A 25504-nucleotide genomic window follows, 5' to 3' on the forward strand; every position below is an offset into this window, starting at 1 on the left:
TGTGCTCAAAAATTGTGAATGAACAGGCAACCCAACCATGAAAGAGGGGTTAAAATTAGTTTTATTATTATTTGATAGAGCAGAAAAAATCCAAAAAACAAACAAATACTTCTCATACATTGTTTTCTTTTCCATTTGGGCCGCACTGCATTTCGCAGAGTTCTGACCCCAAACAAACGGAATGGTGAATTTGTTGTCAAACAGCAGCAGGCAGTAGTCAGGACAGCACAGGGTTACACTCAGGAGGGCACAAAATGACCGGCTCGTTCCAGATTGCTTATTTTTGCATCCACAAGACGCGGGCTGCTACCTTGTGCCTGTCGGGAATGTACAGACTACCAGGAAGATCCCCGATGCTACTCTGGGACAGAAATACAAAATCTTAAGCGATTTAAGTTAAACTTCATTTACTTGTATTTCTATCAGCAATGTTGTTGTTGTTGCACCATCCTAAATGATACCCAAAACCTACAGCGATGATACCCCGGTGCAGAGGGATAAACTTCTACCCAGTTACCGAGCGCAGTGCACCATCTTTAGGTATGGATCCTGATAATCAGGGAGCTAAAGAGCGCACCCAGGATACAGGACACACATCCTGACAATGTCGCATTCGATGATCACATCATGGTTAAATTATGAAAAAGTGAGGCAACAGGGCAGCAAGACTCCAGGTGTGTAATTACATAGACATTTAAATCATCATCCCCATTGTTTCCATGTGAAAATTAAAACGAATAGACAGAAAATAGATATTGAGAAAATAACTGCAGGGATGGTCCACCTCTATTGTCAGTTGGGTTTGAGTTGGTTTTTTTAAACATATTGCTAGCAAAACATCCAGATTATTTAAAATATGCACAATCATTTTAACCTTCTTAAATTCAACACGTCAATATTTTAAGTCTTGAATGTAGTGACACTTTCAAATTGTCCACAGAAATGTCTGAGTGGGCCATCCCAGTGAGTGAAATGAAAGAGTTTTTAAAATAACTCCACGAGCAATTGGAATTCCCCTGTTGAATGTAGTCATGTATAATGTTCTCCTCTAGCTTATCCTGTGCTGCTGCAACCTGATAAAATGCACTATAGATCATGTGAAAGGCATAGTGAGCTCAATTCAAGGACCCGACATAAACCATACACACCTTAATGTTAAAGACTAAGAAGTTCATGTCATTTGTTGCTATAGGGGTTTTTGCATAACTACATTCTGAAAGCTGTCCAGCTTCTCGAAGACCAATCGTAGGGTGAGTGGGAGCCACTGGACACACAAGAGAAAACAAATCATTTTAGGTGGAGATCCATTCAAACGTAGGGCATAAGCATATATCTTTACTGACATGACCCTATAAATAAACCCAGAGACAGTTTGTCTATAGAAGAAAAAAAAGAATGCACCACAACCTATATCTAAAAGCAAAACAATGTCAGAAATATGACATTACTTACACCCCCTCAGTCTAGCATGAATTCATGTTTATATCCAGAGAGGGTTCAAATAAACTAGACGCCTTCTAGCAGAAGGGATTCCATTTGGGCTCCACTAGTTCTTTGGAAGTTTTTTTTCTTTTTTGACAATATTCAATACGAATAGTCCTCCAAACATATGCTCCGTGTCTTTACATGAGTAAGTGAAACCCTAATCTTTATTCTTCCTCTTAAGAAAAAACTAAGTATTTAAAAGTAGGTCACAACATGGAACCCAGCAGATGTAAAACCACCTCAACAGTAACATTAGCCTGTAAATTCTTACCTCAACAAGAGGCCACTTCCAAAGTATCAGTGAGCACAATATTCCAAACACAGTATATGACTTACAGATGAAAAGACAAAATCCTAACATTCAGCCATACAAAAACACACGTCAACTTCTCTACTATACACGCTGTGGGTTTGAGAGAAGAGGAAGTCTGTGTGCAGATAAAGATATTTTTTAGTCTTTTCTTTTTTTGCAAAGCTGAAGCAGTTATTATTGTGGATGGTCCTCGAAGCTCAACCACAATCCCTGCGGCGAGGTCTTCAGTAAAGTTCAGTTCGGCCACCACATGGGCCTGAGTCTGACGGCTCAGACTGGAGAGGGGGAGGACGTAAGGCGAAGATTTGAACGTGTGTACGAGCGATTATTAATTTGCCCCAGCCTAATCCAGAGGCAGGGGAGCTCGGGTGTTATTCCTCTTGGTGCAACAGAGAGGATCAACCAACATACAAGGAGGGAGAGGTAACATCGCTGGAGAAGTTTGAAAAATGGTACACGCCCATGTAAACCCCAACCCTCAAAAAAGGTTCCCAAATTCAATTCGACATATTCCTTGTGGGTCAGAAGCCCACGCTGTTGCATCGGAACTCCGTTTGGGGTGAAGGGTTCAGGTAAGGAAGATGGTTGCAGAAAGATCTGAGAAAGAGCTGAAGGAACACCTCTATCCAAAATAAGAAACTAGGCTGATTCTTTCCTGCACCATTGGGCCAGAAGCAGAGTCCATAGAAAGGATTAGAATGATCATGAGAATGGCTGTTATTGATATTAAGAGAGGGAATAGTTATGATGTCAGTAGGGAGGAAGATTGCATTATTTCCATGTGTTGGCTGCTTGGGAGATAGAGCGGGAGGGAATCATGTCCAGCAGGTACTCTCGCTGACGCTCAACAGCAGAGGTGGTCTTATGGGCAGACAGGCTGGGGTTCACATAGGCCATAGTCACACCTGCCGGGAGGAAAATGGCAGGGTCAGTGTACTGGAAAAAGAGCTGTTTAACATTTGTGTATGATCAAACATAACAGTATTTTGACTCATGTGGGAAGAAAGTTAAAGGTCCTATGTCATGGCCATTTCTACTGATCATAATTCCATTGTTGAGGTCTACTAGAATAGATTTATATTGTGCAATTTTCCAAACTCACATTGGTTTCTCATACAGCATCTCTGTATAGTATGTGTATTCACTCTCTGTCCTAAACGGCTTGTTGGAGCTCCTGCCCCCCCCGCCCTCCCTGTGAGCACAGTGGCCGTCTGCGAGACAGCAAGACACAGCCCGAAACACACACACACCCGCAGCCTGGCTGGGAGTTTATGTGTGTGCCAATGCTGAGTTCCGCGGTGTCTCGCCGACCCCACACCAGTGAGCCAGCTCAGTGTCCCGCTCCTCGCAGCAGCGAGCCTCGCAACGTCCCGCCGAGTGTGTGTGTGTGTGAGGAAGTCCGCGGATTGGTCCAAACGTAACGGCTCCGCGGACGTAACGCAACGGCTCTATAGTTACGTCACTATACCCGAAATCCGTCACTATACCCAAGAAGTAAACAATGGAAAAAGAGAAATCTCCAACGAGGCATTCTGGGGCAGCATAGACAGGTCTTTTCTGTGTTAGAGTTTTACTCGCTACAGGGTGTACTTTGAGGGTTTGTGACCCTGCAGACCGTTTACATGCAGAAAAAGCTACATAACACACAAGGGGACGGGTAATAACCGGAAAAGCATGACATGGGACCTTAAAGAAAAAAGTTTGCATTGAGCAAGATGAGAGAAATGTTTGACATATTTTTCACAGGTGATTACCAAGTTGCGTTTGAGGATACAAAAACCGATAAGAGCTACTCAGTATTACTAAAATGAAAAAGCGAGAAGAGAAAAAGCAACTGTGGCACTGCCATGGAGAAATTACTCAAAAAAAGGAGCAGAAAGTGAGAACTGGTGAAGAACTGTGTAACCTTGTCTCATGTTTAGTTACCTGTGTTGCCCCCAGTCTGCTTCCTCCAATTAGCCACGTTGGCCTGGTTACTGCTCCCGGCGCTGACCTTACCCCCGTGCTGCATCGGGCGTGCGGCGGCGTGCTTTCCCGCCCTGCTGCTCATCGCTGCTGCCGCCATGGCACTCTGCAGCTGAGAGGAGGAAGTGAAAGCGTGGGCCATCCCACGAGAGCTCATCGACTGGATGCCGTGTGACATGTGACCCTGTGTGGAGAGAAAGAGGGAGATGTGCTGTGTGTTGGTAGAGGATTCATTTATCATGCTGAAATTGTGTAGGAAAGGTACTTTTTCATCATCAAAACATTTAAAGACCATGCTAACCTGCTTCATGGAGTGGTGTCCAGCCACAGATCTGTGCTGCATGGCAGCCCGGACCTGCTTGTACTGCTGCGACACCAGCACCTCACTCTTGGAGAGTGAAGGAGAGGAGGTTTTAGAGGCAGAGGCGGAGGAGGCCGCCTGCTGGAGGATGCGCTGCTCGATCTCCTGCTCCTGTTGGAGAGCCTTAACGAAGGCCGCCTTCAGCCGACTGGTGTGCTCAGCCTTCAGGGCCTTCTTCTGATTGGACGACATGCATTGGTCACAGAGGATGGTCCCAGCCTTCTCCTTCCTCCAGCGGGAGGTAAAGTCTGTCTTACATTGGGCACAGGTGTATGGCTCTTTGGGAATGGAGCTGGCAATGGCAGCAGCCGGGCCCACATTACCTATGAGAAAACAGAGAGCGTCTTTAGACTACTTTAATCCAGCATTGTACTACATGTGCCTAAAATATCTAAATAGAAAGATCTACCCACCCCTGCCGTGCATCTCCAGAAGTTTTTGCACCACCTCCTCCAGCCCCAACAGGTAGATAAACTCATTATTGGCTGCTGAAGGCAGGAAGTTGAACTCGGGGGCGGGAGGTTTAGGTGGAGGGATCTCCAGCAGCGTCTTTTCCAGCTGCTTACGCAGAGCAAGCTTAGCAGCCGCCTGCCTGCTGGCTGGGGAGTCATTGATGTTAGAGTTGGATGAGGCTGAAGAGCCTTTGAGGCTGGTTGGAGAGGCCTGGACACAAACAACAGAAAACACTTTAGCAACTACACAGGGCATGTCACTGCTATAGCTGATCGTATGCATGAGAGATATGAAATATAACTTTCCCCTTTGCTTACAATAAAAAGATTAGCGTGCAATCTTTTCTTGTGTATTGTATCCTCACCTGAGGGATGTTGACCATGATATTACTGTTGGCCACATTAGCCACCCGAATGAGTCCCTGCTGAATGATCCTCTGGCCCTGGATCTGGACATTGGGCACAGAAGCCCTGGGAGCCAGCAGGAGTGGGGGGGGGCCTGAGCCGCTGTGCTGATGCTGCTGCTGGCGTAGACTGGCTATCTGCTGGGGAGTAACCGCAAGATGCTGAGCGCAGCACACAGAAGGAAACATCATGAAGGTCAAGTAAGGTAGAGACAAAGACAGACATTCACAAAGAGATCTAGACTTCAAATCAAATGAGTAAACTTTATTTGTAACTTTCTAATAAATGCACGGTTTAAAACCACCTCACACTAACCTGGGCCCCTCTGACCAGGGGTGGCATGGAAATCTGAGAGTTGTGTTTGGACGGCATGTGTTGCCCACCCCGCACCAAAGGAGGAGGGATCACTGTGCCTGAGCTTCGACCTATCGCCTGTAAAAACAACAATACAAATATACCATGTTGCTCAGTATTGGCGCGTTTCCACTACAGCGCGGAGCACGGTTTAAGAGGGCTGTGACGTCAGCGGCCCGTCTTTGGTTGCGTTTCCACTTGGCCTAGTACCGGCCGGCGGGTCCTAATTCACAGTTTTTCTGGCCTCATAACATTGTGGGTCTAGGGCCAGAGACAACGAGGCTGAGTCGGGCTGAGTATGCTAAACTAGAGAGAGCATCGCTGGCAAGGGGGCAACAACTACAACAAGATGGACATATTTGACCGTGATTTAATTGTAATACACGTTTCAAAATGATGCCGAAGTAACAACATACTGATACCGGTTAGTAAAAACCATGAATTAATGCTTTGTCAAGTCTGCAGACAGACGGCAGGCCTTTTAAAATGCGTGTTTTCTAAATGGAGATTGGCTAAGCTAACGCAGTACATGCTCCGACCGTCCACACTCACAACAACAGCCTATACAGACATAAATAAAGCAGCGACTGTATTCGCCATGACACAGGCAGTCTGTGGTGTGTACTTGTTTAACTTTTGTCTAGTTTCTGAACAGATATGAGGAGCTGTGAGCTCTGAGTGCTAACAGCTAACGGCTGTGTTGTTTTTCTGGGGTTCTCATTGAAGATCACGTCACGGCTCCGCCTACACTGCGTTACTATAGATACTACCCCAGTTCCTAAACTGTAATGGAAATGCGCCATAAAGTGAGCCAGTCCTAACGAGGCCCAGCCATACCGAGCGGGGCCGAGCGAGGCCGTGTAGTGGAAACGCGCCATATTTCACTTTGTATGAGGTAGAAGGTAGAATGTATCATACATGAATACAGGCTTTACAATACAAGTAGAATCAGGAGATGTGGTAAGTACCTGGAGGGGTCCTTTGCTTGATATGAGGCTACCTCTCACCAGAGGAGGAGGAGTGGCTACAGAGCCCGAAGACTGAAAATACCAAGGTACATTATTAGTCTCTAGAGTTGTATGTACTTGAAGGAAAGAATAAGCAGGGATGTTAAAAGTCATTAATGATGTGAATTGTAAAACAACAAGAAAGTCTTGTTCTGTTTATGGCAGTTGTGTGTTCATGAAACCTGAAAAGACAACACTGATGGATCCATCTCTCTTACATCTACGTTTTGTTTACCTTTTGCACGTTGCTCTCCTTCTGAATCTGGCTCTGTCGTAGTTTCTTTAGCAGCACCAGCTTGGCCTCTTGGAGTCTGAGTTCCTCCTTCAGCTGTTTGATGATGCGCTCCCTCTCCTCAGGAGAACTCTTCTGTTGACACCATGTGAGATAGGAAAGGAGACAATTTGAAGCTGTCAGTAGGGAATTTAAAGTGGTCTTTTCAACAGCTATCAGTAAGAATGTTGTATTTCTCACCATAAGTTTATCTGTGTCAGGTAAGCAGTGGCCATTCATGACAGGACTGGATGGCTCGTTGTCTGACAACACGATCACATCATCGGGCGATGGTGGCTGCCGCTCATTCTTAATGTCACTGAGGGTAGAACATGAAAAGAGACAGAAAACAATTATATTGAGAAGGTATTCAATCATTTGGTTAATACTTAACACTGTGTCCCGATTCAGTCCAGAACACTTTAGTTACTATCGACTCACTAGTTTTATCTTACATCCAGTAGATGGCAGTATATAATTATGATTTCATCGTCCCTGTTGAAGTGCAAATGTGCACTGGGACACACAAGAAGACAAGAACCAAGAGATCAATAATGGAGTAATGGCGGCAGGGGAAGATCGCAACAACCCATTATCTCTAGCGATAGGTAACATCAACGACCAGACCTCCTCTCTCGAGACAGCAAAGCCAGTCACAAAAACATGTAAACAGAGGGCAAATTAACTGCTTTTTAGTTTTTGTATAGGTGGAAAAGGCTTAATGCCTTCGATGAAATGTTAATGGGCTTTTCCTGAGGACTAAGGAGAACAAAGGCGACTCGTGGTGAGCTACATATGCATCAATCAGGAAAGGGGTGGAGATTAGAAGTAAAGGGTGGCTGTCATTTTACAGCGAGTGGACCATGGCGAAAGAATAGATCTGCCTCCATCACAGTGCGAGTCCTATCAGGTCCTGTGGGCTGTGCATGAGAAAATAGAAGTGGAGGCTGAGGTAAGGTAGGGAGTGTGATATGTCAGTATATGAGGGGTAATGGCTTGGGTCCTAATGTGATGTTATGCATGCAAACATGCAAATAAGTTATATAATTGCTCAGACGCTGTCGAGCGAGAGCCTCCAGGGCTTCAAGCTTAGGCCCGGGTTTACCACCCAGACAGGGCCTCACCCCTCCCTTGCCTCCGTGGTGAGGCCTGTGGCCTAGCCGGAGCAGCACAGCCTGGGCCTCGGCTCTGCCCTCCCTCCCAGCTGCCGACACTAGAGTCACAAGCTGAGCAGAGCGGAGGTCCGCTGGAGACGCAGGAGAGGGTGACAGTGAGGGGGAGGGGAATACATGGCCAGGAGCCAACCTATTGTGTACACTCTCTCACTCACTCCGTCACTACTTCACACCCCTCCCCCATCCTTACTTACTTGTTCATCTTTTATACTCAAACTCACTGACTCAGTTCTTCACACTTTTTTTTTTTCCTTTAGCATGCTGCTATCTTCAGACACGCTTCTCTGCTACCAACACAACAGCTGTCTAACAGCTCCCCTCAACACACATCCTATGCTCAGTTCAACAAGGTCAACTATATGACAAAAAGCATATTGTGAAAGCTTAGTCAGCTGAAATACTTATAGTTTTAGTATAAACAACACAAACCATAAACATGTACTGCATTACACTACTTTGTCCAGCTGCTAAAAACTAAATCTATCCCTGTTGATACTTACTTCCTGGAAAGTGCATTTACAAACACCACGGCACTTCTAGAGGCACTACCCTCCTAATCCACGGTGAAAACATGAACAAGCATCAGTTTCGCTCAGAGGCCTTGTTTACATTCCTTACAAACGATATGGCAAATTATTATAAGTAACATTACAGAGGATTGAAGAGCTTTATAATGTTAACATAAACCTAAGCATGCCTTGCCTGATTTTGCCTCTGGTTGCTACTACTGTATTGGGAAGAGCTTACACAAGCATCACAACGAAGTAGTTGGTTATGTAAGGTCCAGTATTTCTGCACGTCTCGGCCTCCCTGATCACGGCTTCCCACTGACCCCACTATAGGATTGCTGATACAGTCATTATTAAGAGGAGTGGAATTCTCAAAGAAGACTAAGAGCCATTTTAAGCCACGTAAGCTTAATGTTAATTGCTGGGCTATAAATAGGCAACAGGCCTGAAAAATGATGTGAAATACTGACATTTGGATGGCATTTATACACACAAAGCATGCAGACCACTTCGTAAGGCAGCAATGCTTCTCTCCCGTGACTCTCTTTTTATACATGAACCCATTCATGTTGTGTTCAGTAAGAGTGTCACTTTCAGAGATGTATCCAATATGGTTTGACTTATATTTTGTATTGATTGGTTTACAAAGTTCGTCCACACAAACTAAGTCTTCTGCAAATAATAAAGTAATCACCCCGCAGTGAGTACGCACACAAACACATGCCGAGGGTTAATCAGGGGTCAAAGGTGACTCCACAAACAGGGCCGACACACTTTGAGCTAAATCACCTCTGTTCATTTTAACTGCCATCCCATCAGTGTGTGTATGCATCGCTCTACCAAACACGTCACATGACATCAGGCATTTCTCTGTGTGGTCATGTGACACACCCACCACCCCCCCCTTGGCCCCTCCTTCTTCCAACGGCTCCTTCCACTGTGGAAACCATGGCAACGGCCAGTTGGAACCAGTTTGTGACACGTAGCCTTCATTTTGTGTGAAGTGTGAGGCAGAGTTCAGGTGCTGCTGTGGGAGAAAATGGAGCCTGGGCCTCAGGAGCCTCAAACTTTTCAAAATGGGGCCAGGCTGCCGACAACCACACAGCGACTTCCTGTACGGCTTCTGTCAGACCACTTGCTGGTGCAAAGTTAGAGAAACCCGAAACGCCAACAGACTCGTCTCCACGCACAACTATGCACTGTTGCATGCAGGCGTGAAATCAAGGCCTATAGAACATAAATAATCCTGGAGCAGCTTTTAAACAAACTTTTACGCAAAAATGCAGGAAAGTATTTGCCCTCGGCTGTAAGTCTGTGTGAAGTCCACCACACATCCTGTTCATATAACCCATAAGATGATCCAACATCAGTGAAGCATAACAAATCAAATGTACAGCAGCAAACTATTCTTTGGGTCTTATGCCCACACAGATATGAACGGTTGGTAAGGAGATTATGCTGTATGTTGGCCAGCTGGAAATACTGACAAAGGCTTTATTGTGGACAAAGTGTTCTGACTATGCAGTACTGAGGCCAAGTGCACAGGAATAGAAGTACTGTTTAAGGTAAAGTGTTTACAGCATTCCTTTCAGGGTTGGCCACAAACTAATGACTCTGACACCATAATGTAAACTGAATAATAATTATCTTTCTTATGACCAACAAGCTCTCAGTCCCCATGCACTAACACTGTGAAGCAATGCTGCTATTACTCCCAGAGTTCAAAAACTGATTTAACCCTTGATATTTGTCCTCTTCTCACCTTTTAGATGTGCTCATATCAACGGGCATGTCTCCAGTCGGCACCTCCACCTTTATAGTGGCCTTCACTTCCCCAGTTTTTAGGATGCTGGTTGCTACTTTAGCATCCGGCTCAGTCAGCTTGTTTCCCTCAGCTTCAGATCCAACCAGGGCCACAGGAGCTTCAGCTGCATCACCTTTCTCCAGCTTTACCCGTTTACTGTCTATCTCCATGTCCTCCAGGGGCTCCTCTGGAGCATCAGGGTCCTTCTCCAGAGCCCGCTTTTGGCTGCGCGTTAGACGCACTGCCTCCTCTGACATGGCTGCTCTCACCCTGGGGAAAAGGAAGAGACATGGATACAGTTACACAGTGAAAATACATTTGCAAAACAGAAAACAAGGTGAATAGACAATCTTGCGGCTATGTATGGATTCAACCTAGATAACAGGGTGCAGGTTTGGACAGTTGATATCTATATAAAGATTAAGATGTAGGATAACCCAGCCTAATTTATTCATTCATGATCAGATTTTGTCTTGCGCGAGATATGTGCAAAGTAAAGATTTTTTGTTTGTTTTGTTAACATGATGCGTCCCCTGGATGGTAAATAATCATTGATGGTCATTGGATTAAACGTTTTTTGACAGCAAGGTCTTTCTTGCTTTATTTCTATGATTTAACCACATTTGTTTTTATAATGTAGGATTATCAGGGGAAAGAATAGCAACCCTGAGACACAATGATAGTTTACTGCATCTTTTCAGCCGTTATTGTGTAACGCAGGATGCATGTCAAAACCAATGTCTAGTAATATGATAAAGGAAAGAAGTGAAATGTAATGTAATGAAGTAGAAGCAGTGCCACCAGTACAAATAAAATAAAGATGTCAACAACAATGTGTTTATCTGGTTTCTATCCACAAACCAAACCACCTGCCATAACCCCAGTTTATGGTGGAACAAATCCTCCATAAAAAATACACTTTTATGTTGAGTCATGTACATGAACCGTGGCCATGTTTGATGTAACTGATATTCTGAGTGACAATCCTGAAATGTATAGGCATCGCCTCTTACTGCCAGTGTCTGATGCTGACCCAAATCTCACTCAGTTCAGTAACAGCAGGGGATAGAGAGCCACTTACATTTCTGGGGGAAACTTATTACACAGCTGAAAAATAGCACCAAACAACAGTCACACAATGTAGGACATGCACTCATTGGAGAACAAGCCCCAACACAGTCTTGAATAAACATTTTTTTATAATTCAAAATGTGATGCTTATAAACATTGTGCACAAGGATGAGCACTTGAATATCCCAAAGAGATCTGTTACAACAGCCTTATTATTAATGTGAGCTGAAAGCAAGTGCACATACACCATAATGTATTTGTTTGAGAAGGCTGACTCAAGGTCTTCCTAGTCCAACATGACGTTGCCAAAGCATCACATGACCTTATCCCAAAATTCCATGAGAGACAAAAAGCACTTCCCAGAAAACCGCTTCAAACTGGTCTGCAATTGAGGCGAAGCGCAGGTTTAACCCCTGGAGAGAGAGTGGCAGCAGGGAGGGAAAGAGACGGGAAGGCCAAAGGCACATCCCACACAGGGAGGGAAGGAGGAGGGAGGAGGAAACAAAATGAAGTCGCACATTCCAAAACGTGTCTAGCAGACAACAGCGGGCGGACGCATCATGACATGATGACTAACTTCTGTGGCAGTCAGGAGCCAACAGCTGCTGGCAGGCATCCAAGACTTGTCATCCAAAAGCCACCTTTTGATAGTTTATACGCATCACAAAAACAACATATTGGAAAGTTTCCTCTTTAATCATTTAAAGCTTCCAAGATTAAAAAGCCAAGCGAAAGGTCATAATTCACCATGAGAATATAGAGTAGAGTCTGGTGTGTATAAAACAAAACCCTGAGTGAACTATAAAGTAAGGGGAGGGAATAAAACTGCTTTTGTAGCATTTTCAACAACTCTCTTTCTGCAGTAACGCTGCACATTGTACCAACACTTCACATCTCTGATTTCAGCCTAGGTTTATTTTTTTACTGCAGATTAAGACACAGGCATGCTTAGAACTTTACAAGATGTTAAGATTCTAGCAGTTAATAAACCAACCAAGACAACCAAAGCAGCTACTATTGAGCTTGTATTGGTGTGCAGGGAGCTTAAAATGAGCCCTGCTCTGGTACACAGCAAGGACAGATGTGCCCTGCTGTACCATCCCTGGACACAAAGGCTATCTATCTGCCAGAGATGACAAGCCTGCGTGTGGGAGGGTAACTGGGTATATGTTCATGTCCATACACCGCACTTCAGAAACCACTCTTTACTTTGTAAGACTGCTGAAAAAGTGGCTGCACATTGTTCCCACTCTAACGATGTGGTGGTGAACCGTGTCAGGTTCAAAATGTCTGTAACCCTCTGGGACGATGCAGTCAGATCTGCACGTTACTATGGTGGCTGCGGTTGCTAGTTTCAGGTCTAGAGACACGTGGCTCCTTCTGTCCCAGAAGAGATGGATAGCATCATGAATCCAGTGATTCAGATGCACTGCTGCTAAGCAACAAGAGGAAGACCAAATGCAGTTGTTGTCCATGCATAGGTTGTGATTATGAGTGTTATGTACACACTTGAGACTGACTGAAGGATCTCTGTACTAGTCCTCATTGTTGCATCACACTCCACCTCGGTAAGCCTTCCGTGAACCACCACTCACTGGAGCCCATTTTCTATTCAGCGCCTTGGGTTCTCTTGTGTGATTTAGGAGGTCATTCACAGCCTCCGGGTTATAGAAGACTCACACTAAGAGCTATGAAACATGTGAAGAACACAAAGAAACTGTAGAAGATATATCTAGAGCAGGGGATTCATAAATACTGTCAGTGTGCCAGAACTGACCCCACCCAGGAGTCCAATCCGGCCCACTGGATTACTTTGCATAGTGTGAAAATCACAGAGAAGTCATAAATTCCAATTTATCATTGGAAAGGCTAGTACGTGCCAGGTTTTCTGAGCAAGATAAACAGTGAGCAGCCTTCTTTGTGTAAAAATACGCTTTTCAGTAGATTTTCTACCATGACCAGACTACCGAATGTAATGTAATCAGCTGCTTTTTGACAAATGAATCTGTATCAAGCGTCCATCTACAAACAATATTGGTAAAACCCTATTGATAAAGGCATAGCAAAAACGTTTTTTTATTTTTAAATGTTATTTAACCACTTACTCAATAGTTTCATTTAATTTGGTGTGATGCAGCATTACTAAATAGGGGTGTGACTATGGAGTTCAAATAATTCCAACACTCGAAAATCGGTGTAAATGGCAAAGAAGGAAAGTAATGTCTTGTTCGGTTTCAAATAAATGAATATTTCCTTTGTGGATTAATGGGGAAATGTACTTTTTGTTTTCTCAAGACATCTCAGGAAGTGTATTCATCTTGTGAAACATTGTTAAAAGGGAAACATTTGGAAGAGTTGTTATTTGTAAGTTATTTAGCAATGGTGTTATTGGTCAGGAGCACTTAGGATTAAATTGGCCTGTATGTAAAGCAGTCTATCTATGTCTTTCACAGTGACACCTGAGAGGATTGGAGTGCAGGCATCGGGACTTCAAGCCGCCAGGTGCTGAGATAATGTTGCACTCAGACACTGCTCAGAGTATTTGTGATGACAGGAGATGACGTAGGGACAAACACAGGTCTATGAGCCAAAATTAAAACTCATTATGATGGAGACAAAGTCACTCTCTCTGTCCAAGTTGAACCAGGAAGGGCAACGAGACAAAATGCCCTTGCTGCAAAATTAAGTATTCAGATTTGGGATTATTTGTATTTTATTTTGAGATACATTATCAATGCTTGTGAATTTGCCAGCAAACATGAGGTCATGCCGTAACGCGGCCGTAACGCGGCGCAGACGGACCCGGTGAAATCTAGGGGTAAGTCGGACTATGTATTTGAGGTAGAAAGACATTTTGCTTAAGATTTTTGTTTTAGTTTAATACATTTAACTGTCCAATGACTAAAACTCATTTATAAAACTCCATTTGTCTACTCCATTGCACTGATTTGTCTTATGTTGTTGTTATTCATTATTCACTGTTTTGTCTCGTCTGCACTTGTGAGAAATTATTTACACTTTTACTTTTTTTTTATAGAATCGGAGGGATGAAACCCTCTTTAATGGTCACACATGCAGAGCACACAGCACACACAGTGACATTTGTTCTCTGCTTTTAACCCATCCTAGTACCAGGAGTCTAGTACTAGGAGCAATGGGAGTGGGGTTGTCCGGTGCCTTGCTCAAGGGCACCACGGCAGGGCCCAGGAGGTGAACTGGGACCTCTCCAAGTAGCAGTCCACACTCCATATTTTAAGTCTGTTCGGGGACTTGAACCAGCGACCCTACGGCTCACCGTCCAAGCCCCCTACTGTCTGAGCCCCTACTGACTGAGCTAATGACACACTAAGTTCCTATTTGTATTCATTGCAAAGATGGCATTAAACGGTGTCTGAATCCGATTAAAACAATGCATGTTGTTGTTATGTGTTAGAAGCTAACATTTTGGGAATAAATAGCACTTGTTAGTTTAGTTAGGATAGTTTTTATTCATTTTTTATTTTCATTCTCATTTTAATCCTTATAAACTCTATTTATTCCCAGTTAAAAAGCGTCTCTCTGGGATCCTCAGGGTGAAACTTCAAGGTCGATGAGGGAGGGGTAAATGTTGTCAGATTGAGAAAAAAATTCACCAGGAGAGTTTTCTCGACTAATAGAATGCATTTTGGGGGTTGGAGCTTAGACTTTCCGACTTTCAATTTTTAATGACCACCCTAATGGTCAGGCAATCAACTGAGAACAGATCCTGAATCAATCAGTGCTAGTAGCGTTCCTGCCAGTTCCAATGATCCCCCAGCTCCATCCATCCAGCTTGTAAAGCCAAATGAAACTGACACAACAATCTCACAAACAAGCCAAACTTGTGCATCAACAAGTCCATCGGGAGATACTTGGAGGGAACTGGTCGACCAAAACCTCGCTGCCTCAGACTCAGAAACCCAGGGTTGCAGTTTATCCCATTATTGTCCACAATAGATGATCAGAAGGCCAGTTCATACCTTCAAACCTTCCAGCCTTATCACATTACTGTTCTTTGATTTACAATACACATGTCCCATGTACTCAGTCCGGTTCAGATTGAAGGAATTTCAAAATGATTACTTTTAGATCAGGTTAAAAATATGACCTGCTCCCAAAAAAAGATTCTGTTGATTTTGCTGTAGGTGAGTCACATTTGATTTGCATGGCATGCTTCCTGTTTTTGGTATATACAAGCACCTTGAAACAAAAAAAAGATGAACTCTAATGTCACTATAAACCTGCACATATCTGGGTGCCACATTAAAAAAGGATTCTCTATAGTATGTAGTTGTGGTTGCTACATCACTACATACAACATGAACACAAATGGCGAGAGGATGATAAAGAGCGCAGGAGACTGAGCCAGTGATTAGCGATCTGTGTCTGTTCCTCTCAGGAGACTATAGAGAAGAGTGTACATCCCTCTCATTTTCAACAGAGTAAAAAAAGCATAAGGGCAGAGCAGATCTTAGATCAAAACAAAAGGCCTATTTAGATCAATCTTAAACAAATATGAATAAAAAAGGTCTGTACTAAGCTGCATGATTTTCAGTAACAAAGCCTCAAAGAAGGCTTCAATGCATTTAGAACATTTGCATTTTTCTGTAAGGGTTGTATAAACCGACATTTACCTTCTTGTCTTTAAAATAATGTAGATGCAAATAATCTCCCATGCATGTGTGTAGTACGGCAGCCGGCAGGATTAAGGTGCAATTGCCTGAAGACAAATGGAAATCGTGTGATCTGAACTGACACTACAGGTTTTATTCTCCGGCGCTCTCCTTTTGTGTCCAGTAGTTCATAGAGTGCAGATCAATGGAAACGGCTCATCCCTCAGGTACAGGGCAGCCTCTCATCTGCTGCACTGTAATGATCTCCCCACTGGGATTGGACCCAGCCAGCCAACACATTAACAGCCATTTTAAAAATACTGAGGCTTTTCAAGTGTGTCCTTAGGGTTCAATAAGAGGGGAAACAACAATTATAATTTCCAATGAAAGCAATACAAGTATGGATTATTATTGCCTAATAAAAGACAGCAAAGAGACACCTATTTTTTTTGTGTGGCTTAAGGATCCTTGTCTTTGTAAAAATGTAATTAATCACTCAAACTGCCGATTTTCTTACTAGCAGCTATGGCTAAAGACATGACAATCTTACATTTGGGGGGGGTTACTTACTACTCGTCGCCATAAAGGTAACTCCTAATACTTTACATAAGTCTTATCGTAGGTATCCAATACGCTTTTTCAATTCCAAAATCATTTCAGGTTGTCAGAGTAAAGATTTTTTCCTTTGGGATATTATCTTAATAGAGAAAAAATACCTGACTACCTATGCTAATCTGTGTTCACCAAGCTAGGAGTGGGGGCAGGGACCCAGCTGAGATGGTGCCATGGTTGGGGGAGGGAGAAGGGTGCAGAGCGCATGTGGTTAGCTGAGCCATAATCTAACTGTACCCAAGTGAAAAATACTCTTCCTTGTCTTCCTTGTCTTCCCTCTCTCTCTCTCTCTCTCTCTCTCTCATTTGCTCACTCTTCTTCCTACCCTCAACCCCTCCCTGCCTCACACACTCCCCTCCTCCTCCTCAGTTGTTCTGTTGTAGGCTCGGCCAGCCCAGAGTGTGTGTGCGAGAGTGTGTGTGCCCCTACTGGTTGTGTCCCGAACGCCAAGGGTTAAACCCCTGCCATTTTAACGCCACTGACAGATCAGACCATTAGGGTGTTACCTAACAAAATGGAAGCCTTTAACCCTGAATCTGCCAGGCCGCCTCTGTGTGTGTTCCTGTGTGTGTGTTTGTGTGTGTGTGTAAGAGAGAGTCAGAGCCCGAGCCACGCAGAGTGTATGTATGTGTGCGCATGTCTCCACCTGGATTCTCCCTCAGCAACGTGACAACGACAACAGCATTAAGTTCAGGAAGTGCAAACCAGACTTTTATACGTGAGCACACAAGAATGCCATATTGCCGCATTAAAACAACTATTGCTTTGGTTGTTTTTAAACAGAGACACACTGATGTACTAGTAAACGGACCCTTATAACAGATGACTAACATACAAATAAGAAAACCTTTATAACTTCCCACATCTCTTCGGGAGTTGGCAAGCACACATAAACACACATGTGCAATGCACAAAACCCGTACGTAGATCTTTTTTAAGTAACCACCTGACCTTAAAATGACATAAGAAATGTCCAAATGATGACATTGTAAAGCATTTTAACATTTCAGGTCAACCTTCTGTCGTGCTTTTCAGTAGCATCAAATGTTTACTAGCTATAATAAAAAGGAACGGCTAAATGTTTTCTAAAACCGTAGACAGGGATAATCTCCAATTTCAGCCAAATTGCTTCCAAATGGTTACTCCATGATCATGTAAAACCAGAAGCCCATACCCACAAACAAACTGAAGTGCCAGGACACACGCAGAAAGCTATCAGATTACATTTCTCAGAAATGTATGGTAGCAGGAAGTGACCAGAGGGAAAAAAGAGCTTAAAGGGTGTAAAGCAATAAAGCGTACCACTCAAGGCCACTAGGAGATGAGTTGCAAAAGAGCATACCACACAATACAAGTGGCACATTTTGAATTGAATTGGCAATCTTTCATTGGGATTAATTGCACATTTTGTACACATTTAAATCATAATATAAGTGCGTCCAATAGAACATCCTTCACTCAAATTTTAGGCTTCTTTGGAGTTTGTCGCTAGTGAGTGATCTGGACCACCAATCCCAAATATTAGTCATAGACCAGAACCTGTAAATGAGCGAAGAACAGGATTGTTTCAACCCCTTCCCCTGCATGGCTCAGCCTAGACTTCAGGTCCGCAATATAAATGTCATGTGACAATATTGCATTATGTTTTATGAATTGATGATTTGTGTGATCAATCCATCAAAAAGACAGACATTCAAACTTAAAATCATCTTAAAACACAGATCTCAGATGTACAGAATAGTGGTAATTAGGGCTGCACGATATTGGAAAAAACTGACATTGCGATTTTTTCCCCCATGCGATATATATTGCGATATGAAAACATACAGGAATTGAAGAAAAGACAAACCATCCTTTCTTGAACTTTAATGCTATACAATTGGTATTTTTTTAACTATATTTAACCGGATGAAGGATTTTAGTCACGGACGTCTGGATCTTAAGTTATCAGAGCAACAAGCTGAGCTAGCTCGGTTAGCAGCGCCGAACTGCCCTGGAGAAACTACTTTATTCAGTGTTTTTACCTTTAATCACCGGGTCCGTTTGCTTTGGAGATTTGATTGTGATTGGTGGTTTGCTGTGCATGCAGAGCCTGCATGTCACTCACTCAAGTACCCCTGACATGAGAGCCGCGCAAGTTTTCCTTTTGTAGCAAGCAGCAAAATAATTGTAACATGACGTGTTTGAGTTAATTTGCCTACTTAATATCGCAAGTCCTTAAAAAAAAAAATTAAATAAATATTTTTTTTTTTAAATCGCACGTCCTGCGATGTGAATATCGCGCATGCGCATATCGCGATTATCGTCACGACACCATATATCGTGCAGCCCTAGTGGTAATCGAACATAATAATATGGCATAGGCAAACAACACCCTCCACTCAAAAAGAAAATCCTCAATCAACAATTCAGCACGCAGAAAAACTTGCCATGCCACATTGTTGACTAGTAAGCCCTCGGCAACCAAGCATTTCCTAAGAATAATTAAAATGAGGGACTATACAAGTTCCAATGAATGAATGATTCATTTGGATGATGTGCTGTAACCTGCAAGGTTTGTTTAGGCAATGGGCAAAGATAGGAAAAGTAAAACCTGTACAATGTAGCATCATTTTCACAGATCAAAATGGTTTACTTGGTAATGGTCTAGGATCATGGTTTTTAACCTTCTTAAGTGCTGCATCTAAGGGGCAAGGAGTTTAACAACCAGTACAGTTTAGCAGTTTAGCCAGCAATTAAATGCTGAAAATGGATTTACATTTTTTTATTACAGTCTTCTAGATTGACAAAACACAGGACAGAGAGAGAAGTCGGCTATTCAGTTGGTAGACAAGTATATTTATTTATTTATATATAATAAGCAAGTCTTCCTTTTCAGCATCACTACTGTTTTGAAAATGTATCATAAGGATTTACCGGTTTACATTCTTAAAGAGTTTTTTACACCAGTTAATCCTTTTTCAACTACATTGAGTGCATTCAAATATTTGGTCAAATTCTTTGTCTTGTACACTTTGGAGGCGGGGGGGGGGGGGGTTGATATGTGGAAACAATCTCACTATGTTTGTTATGACATTGCCATCAAAATGTATCTCTTAAAAAATATAAACTTTGCACTCTAAGCTGTGAAACACAAGTAGTGTAAGAGTGTCCAAATGTGGCTGTAACCTGGGTTATTTCTGCTCCAGCTGAACTTAAAAATGGGTATCATCATCATACATTTAATGTACTTTCCCTTACACTCATAAACACAATGTGTAGTCTTAACAATACTCCACCCAGAGTTTAATCTTTGAAGTATCAAACACCTTCCCTTTGTAGACGTAAAAGGGGGTTTCCGAGAGTAACTAAATGGTGATCAGTTTTTCAAAACAACAGTCTAACAAAATCCAGCACCAATTCACAGACCAATCCAGCCCTAAAATACTCCAACGAAAGTATAGAATAGTTTTGTTTGAAAATGTTACACGTTGCGGAAACTGTTTTAATACAACAATGCCAGTTGAGCTGGCAAGACTGATTAACAGTGCAGTCCAATATCTGCTCTTACTCTCCAGTAGTAAACAACTCAGCTTCCATTTCTGTGGGCAATGAAACAAGTCAGATTAGCCTTCGCCTGGTTGTCGCTCGCATCGCATCAAGTTTGCATCAAGTTGAGCTTTTCTCTACTATCCCCTGTAGTGCCGCTGAAGGCCTTTGGAGTCTCTGTAGCATTGCAGGCGATGCTGGGCTGCAACACTGGGTCACATTTACAATGACTGCTATCTTATCGCTCTCTTAGCTATTGACTCTGTATGAGTGAATGGCTCGTAGGGTTAAATAACTGCTACTGCATGCACTTTTTGTCCCCCCTCAAAACTGTGGCGCAGACAAATAAAGGGTTATTTGCTAGCAGTGGTTTGAGATGTTAATTTAAAAAATATGTTTTTTTTTTTTTAAATGTCCATTCACCAATTGAATCCACTGCAACTGACAGAAGCAAAAGTGACAAACTTTCAGATCTCAATTATCGCCCCAAACATTCACTCTTTACTCTTAAAATACCGCAAAATGTTACGAATGATGACACAGTATTTCTTGTAACAATGATGAACACATGAATTCTTGGGAGACTCATGCTTGTCTTTTAATATGAAGACCAACATTTAAAAAAGGGAACCAAAACATCTTCACTAAATTTCTCTGCAAAAAAAGAGCCTATACAAAAACACAGGGCAATCTCTTAACAAGCAACATCGCGTCTTACTTTTTAATCAAGGTCAATTAATTGGTCTAATTTTTATTTTATTTATACGGCACACTTGGTCAACAGGTGGCTATTTACCAAAGGAAAACTACTAAAATCGGAGCGATAACAAGTACGGGAACTATGGTTGTGGCTTTGGACTAGTCTGAACTCAAAATGTGTTTGCCGTAAAATAAAAAATGCTTAACTTCACTCCATGCATGTACCTCTAACTATTTTAGAAAGGTTGGTCACAAACTGTAAACACACATGCTATAGTTAATATGAAGTCCAACAGGATAAACAAGAAATTGTTCCGTCAGTCAAACATTGGAGGATTGCTCTGCTCAAGCTCCAATAATTGCCCAAGGCTTTTTGTTGGGACCCTGTGGCCAATACGACTACTCCTGTCAGTCCTCTTCAATCTGATGCAATAAACTGGTAGAACAAAGACATTTCTCGAAAGATAGTATATAGATCACCTAGGTTGAAACAATACTATATTTACAGATTTAAGATAGTTCTTATGCCTAACACAATTATTATTGGGCAGACCTGTTTATAACCGACTGAATTTCCTAATCTTTTTATTCTATCACTACCTGTTTGTAGTGCTCCCGTCTTTCCAAAAAAGAAGTCAGCAGGCTACGGTGGCTTAAAACAGAAAGTCTGACTGTGTAGAGATCCAACCCTAACATATATTTCACCTTAACTTTCAGTAATTTTCTTATTCTTTTAACTTGACAAACCTGATTATCATCCTTACAGCTGATTTGTTCTCCGTCTCAATGTATCTACAAAGCCTAGCATTTATAGTTAATGATTGTCTTGCAGACAAGGATATAGTTAGATTTTTGAGAGTCAATGCATTTTTCTAACCCTCTGTTTTTCCACTATCACACGGGTCCAAGCTGTATGACTATCTCTCCTTCCCTATTCTCTGCCCCTTGTCCTCCCTTTTTACTCAGGCTATGTTGAACTATCAGCCGTCCTGGGACCCCTCTTCTTCCCCTGACTGTGTCACCTCATTCCAGATGTTTTGGATTGGGATCTTCATCCTTTGGGGATTCAGCCTCATTTTTAGTCTCTCTCTTCTATGTGCTAAAGGCCATGTCTCACCCCCCCTCTATGTGCTTGTTTCCGTTCTCCTATCTTTTAGAATGGTGTTCTTGAGTTTTGCATGTCTTTCCTTCCTGGAAGACTTTACTACATGTTCTCAACCAGACTAAAGCATCCTATTACTTTCAATACTTAAGGAAAAGTCTATCTAAAAAAGATCTTATAACTTAAAGAATTCAGCTCAGTGTAGCCAGCAGTACGTAAAGCCTTTTTTATGATCGCAAAGCTGATATGTGACATGCTTTACTGGTTGCATTTCCTGTTAACCTTTTCACAATGACTGGGCTCACACCTCCGACCAAACTAACTGCTGTGGTAAAACTGTGTCCTACAGTGGGCTACTCGGAGACTATTGTGACAAAAACACAGCCATATGTGGATGGATGCAAGCAGCTACGCCTTACTAAGCAGATATATATAACACATAGTAGGTCTCAAAATGGTGGTTAATCAATAGAATAGGTCCGAAACTAAGAATATTGTGAGCTATGTTTCTTTGGGGGGGAACATTTACTGTTGGGCCATGTTTGTGTAAAACAGATGTGCTTATATCTCACACCTTCACAAATGATTTCCTGACGAGACCAACAAAAACAATGATGCAAGTTAATCTAGTTAAATTCAGATATATAAGAAGAATCACAATGTTATGAATAGGATCTAAACGTTGACCATGCTTTACATGTATGCGTAACATAAGGGTTGAACTATACAAGAAGGAAGGACAGGAAGAACATGAAAATGCCATACTATATAATATAACCATAACAAACGTGACAAGGGCAACAACGAGCAACCTTTGATCCTGTGACAAGCTAAACTACCATTGGTTGGTGGAAAATACAGATGTATCATCTTAATGTTTCAGCCCTGATGCAGCAGAATAGTAGTGGATATCGAGTCCTGCCTGTCTGGTCATATCACTCTCAGAAGGGTATTTCATCAGAGGCACCCCTTCTCAGGCTAATCCAAGGGCCGATCATAAAATGCAAAGCGACATGTGTCCCCCATCCCTAGCCAAGGGTGCCAACTGTCTGCTTGCTAAAAGGAGGGCACTTGCTAGGCAGAGGTAGTGACACAGACACTATTGTTTGTCTTCAACACTTTAAAAGACAGGTGAATAAAAAAACTCAAGCAACATGACCCCCCTAGCTGTAAAGGATGTGACTGCCTTGAAAAAACATCAAAGGCTAAGCCCAGAGTCATTAAAAGACTTTATAATATACACACATCTCACAAGTTATAGATCCCTCAATTAACAGAAACTGTTTAATATCACAGGAATGTCTTCAGATGATTGACTTCCACGAACAGTATATGTAGAAATAAAACATACACTTAGACCCCTCATTACATACATAATAAGGTGTTTAATTGTATCTCAAATACAGAAATAATGCTATTCTGGTGAAAATGCAAAGTAGGCGTTTTGTTGTCTATAGTCTGGCGTGGGTGATAGCTCCTACCCCGTCGTGGACAGACAGACACACACCCTGACGGAGGCAAACACCGTCCACCATTACGCCTCCATAAAAAGGCTTTTCACGGTTGAGCTAATCTGACAAAGTTGTGAGATCAATGGCTCATGAAGCCATAATCAAACCCATCCGCAGCTCGGAACACTCGGCGAAGAAAAACCCAATGACAATACTGGTTTATGATGTTCTTAAACTTCAGTGACCCAACTTTGCCCAAAGGAAAAGCTACCTTTTTTCTAAAAAACCCATCAACAACAACAAGCTATCTCATGCTAACGTTAACTTGGCTTGCCAACAACAACCTGTCCATCTGTCCGGCTACAAAACCAGCGGCTTACTAACGCGAGCTTACTGCCCTATTGTGGTTATGAACTATTAGAGAGGTTACAATTAAGTAAGTCACTGAACACTAAGAGCACTTACGCCTTTAAATGTAATTCTAGATATTATAATATTTCGATGTCTGCACGCGTCCAAATAGCGATACACGAGAGACAATGAAATCGACCCCATCTCAGTCAGATGCTAGTGTTAGCATCTAGCTAAGCTATCATGCTAACGCCAGCTCCCTGGACACTCGCTTGCCAAGACAGAGAGTCGCTACATGTATTCAATATTCAAAGGTGTTATTGTCATATGCACAGTAGCTTCATTGTGGTCATGGCAAGGGAAATAGAAAGGCTCCTTCAACAATGCAACATACATATATATGAGACATAAAACATTAAAAAAAATAGTGCAAGCAGGACAGAACAGAAATAAAATAGTGCAAGAGAATGTTGAAAGTGACCAATTTGCAGGTAAGAAGTTAACTACATACATGTAAAACATAATAAGATGAGCAAATAACAAATAATAAAGCGTTAATTACATCCACATATCCCCTTTTTATCTCAGAGTTCTGTAGCTTCATTGTAGTTTTAACATATAAAAACTTACATTGTATCTTATTATCGGTCCATCCCAGTATAATGTTTCCCGGGGAAGTTTGTTTAAAATATTCCTCCACTTGTTTAAGAGTCGGTTTGTTCCTGTGCTCGGTTCGGTGTATGTGTGTAACGTTAACTGAGACACACACACTGTGGACATAGCACGTTAGCTTAGATCAAGCTATGCTAGCTAGCCTAACTTACGTTAGCCTGTGCTAACACCGAAAGAGAAACTTCCATTCGTCGTCATAATTTAATTGAAAATTAAAATATTGGATTAGTCGATTTGATAATTAAATACTTGAACTTACGAAGTCTGGGAGGAGCTTGACCGAGTTTCCCCCCGCGATTTTCAGATGTTTGATGTTAGTATTACGCTGGCTTCAGTGTAAAAATCCCGGGGATCCCCTCTCTTCTGTCCGCTGCCACTCCGGTTGCCAGATAATGAGCCACCACAGGCGGCGTCATGCTGCGTTCATACACACCTCGGAAATGTTAAGTTCCCAAGTGCTGCCATAGAATGACAGTGCTGCGTTTTGGGACAGTAAAAGCAGTGAATAAAATGCTAAACTCATGCGTGATTCAAATTCAATTATGATAACATCATAACCTATTATTGTACTAATTGAATTGTATCGCATTTTATTGTATGCCTGTGTGGCACTGGCAATAATGTGCTTGTTTGGGATAGAAGTCTGTAGGCATATGTGAGGTAGGCCTACAACAAGACCATAGAATTATGAAATCAAATATTTTTATGCTGAAGCATAGGTAAGGGTGATTAATTGTTCTCATTGAAACTTCTTACAATCTTTACCAAGAAACTTCAACCTATGTAAAAAAAAAAATAGACATACATAAAAAGTAATGTATCAATTTGACCCTTTTGTTTTAGATGTTTAACTATCTATTACAGATCATAAGTCGAATGTCTATGTGAGTTCCTGCATTATTGACAGTCCAAATGATCAAATGTGTGTACTTTCATTACAAAACTTGCATTTGCAAAATAAATTAACCATGGTAGTATCTTGTCATATGAGTACCTTATCTTGGCATATGTATACAAGCTGTATTTGTCATGAAGCTTCTTTGTGTGCACAAGTCTCTGTGTTTCTACATGCATATGAGCATAGGCACCTTTATTATGGTACTCTGTTGTATTTCTTGTGTACCACTGTAAACCAATTTGAAACTATTCCATAAAAACACCTAGAGTAATAGATAATGATTCTGAATGTATAAATGTATGAGATCATCACATGGGACGACAGTTGCGGCAGAACAGAACTATTGGTTAAAAGGTAGACTTTTTCTTGGATCTGAATTACCGCTTCC

General features: G+C 42.1%; 1 protein-coding gene across 4 annotated transcripts; it reads right to left on the reverse strand.

Moving 5' to 3' along the window:
* Positions 1-43: 43 nt before the first annotated feature.
* On the reverse strand, positions 44-24630 carry gatad2ab (GATA zinc finger domain containing 2Ab). 4 transcript variants are annotated; one of them, XM_034146992.1, is made up of 11 exons: positions 24177-24313; positions 10060-10371; positions 6815-6932; positions 6578-6709; positions 6304-6375; positions 5297-5413; positions 4942-5142; positions 4538-4787; positions 4065-4447; positions 3725-3947; positions 44-2703 (listed from the first exon to the last, which is right to left on the reverse strand). In XM_034146992.1, coding segments are annotated over exons 1-11 (1944 nt in total). In that variant the 5' UTR covers positions 24179-24313; the 3' UTR covers positions 44-2569. The 4 variants fall into 4 exon arrangements, with proteins under 4 accessions (XP_034002883.1, XP_034002884.1, XP_034002886.1 ...); XM_034146993.1 differs by lacking the exon at positions 24177-24313 and adding an exon at positions 24478-24630 and having other exon boundaries at positions 2446-2703; XM_034146995.1 differs by having other exon boundaries at positions 2446-2703; positions 4942-5118; positions 24177-24317.
* Between the last annotated feature and the right edge of the window lie 874 nt (positions 24631-25504).

This window comes from Trematomus bernacchii, unplaced genomic scaffold (genome assembly GCF_902827165.1).
Source record: "Trematomus bernacchii unplaced genomic scaffold, fTreBer1.1, whole genome shotgun sequence".
Taxonomy (NCBI): Eukaryota; Metazoa; Chordata; class Actinopteri; order Perciformes; family Nototheniidae; genus Trematomus; species Trematomus bernacchii.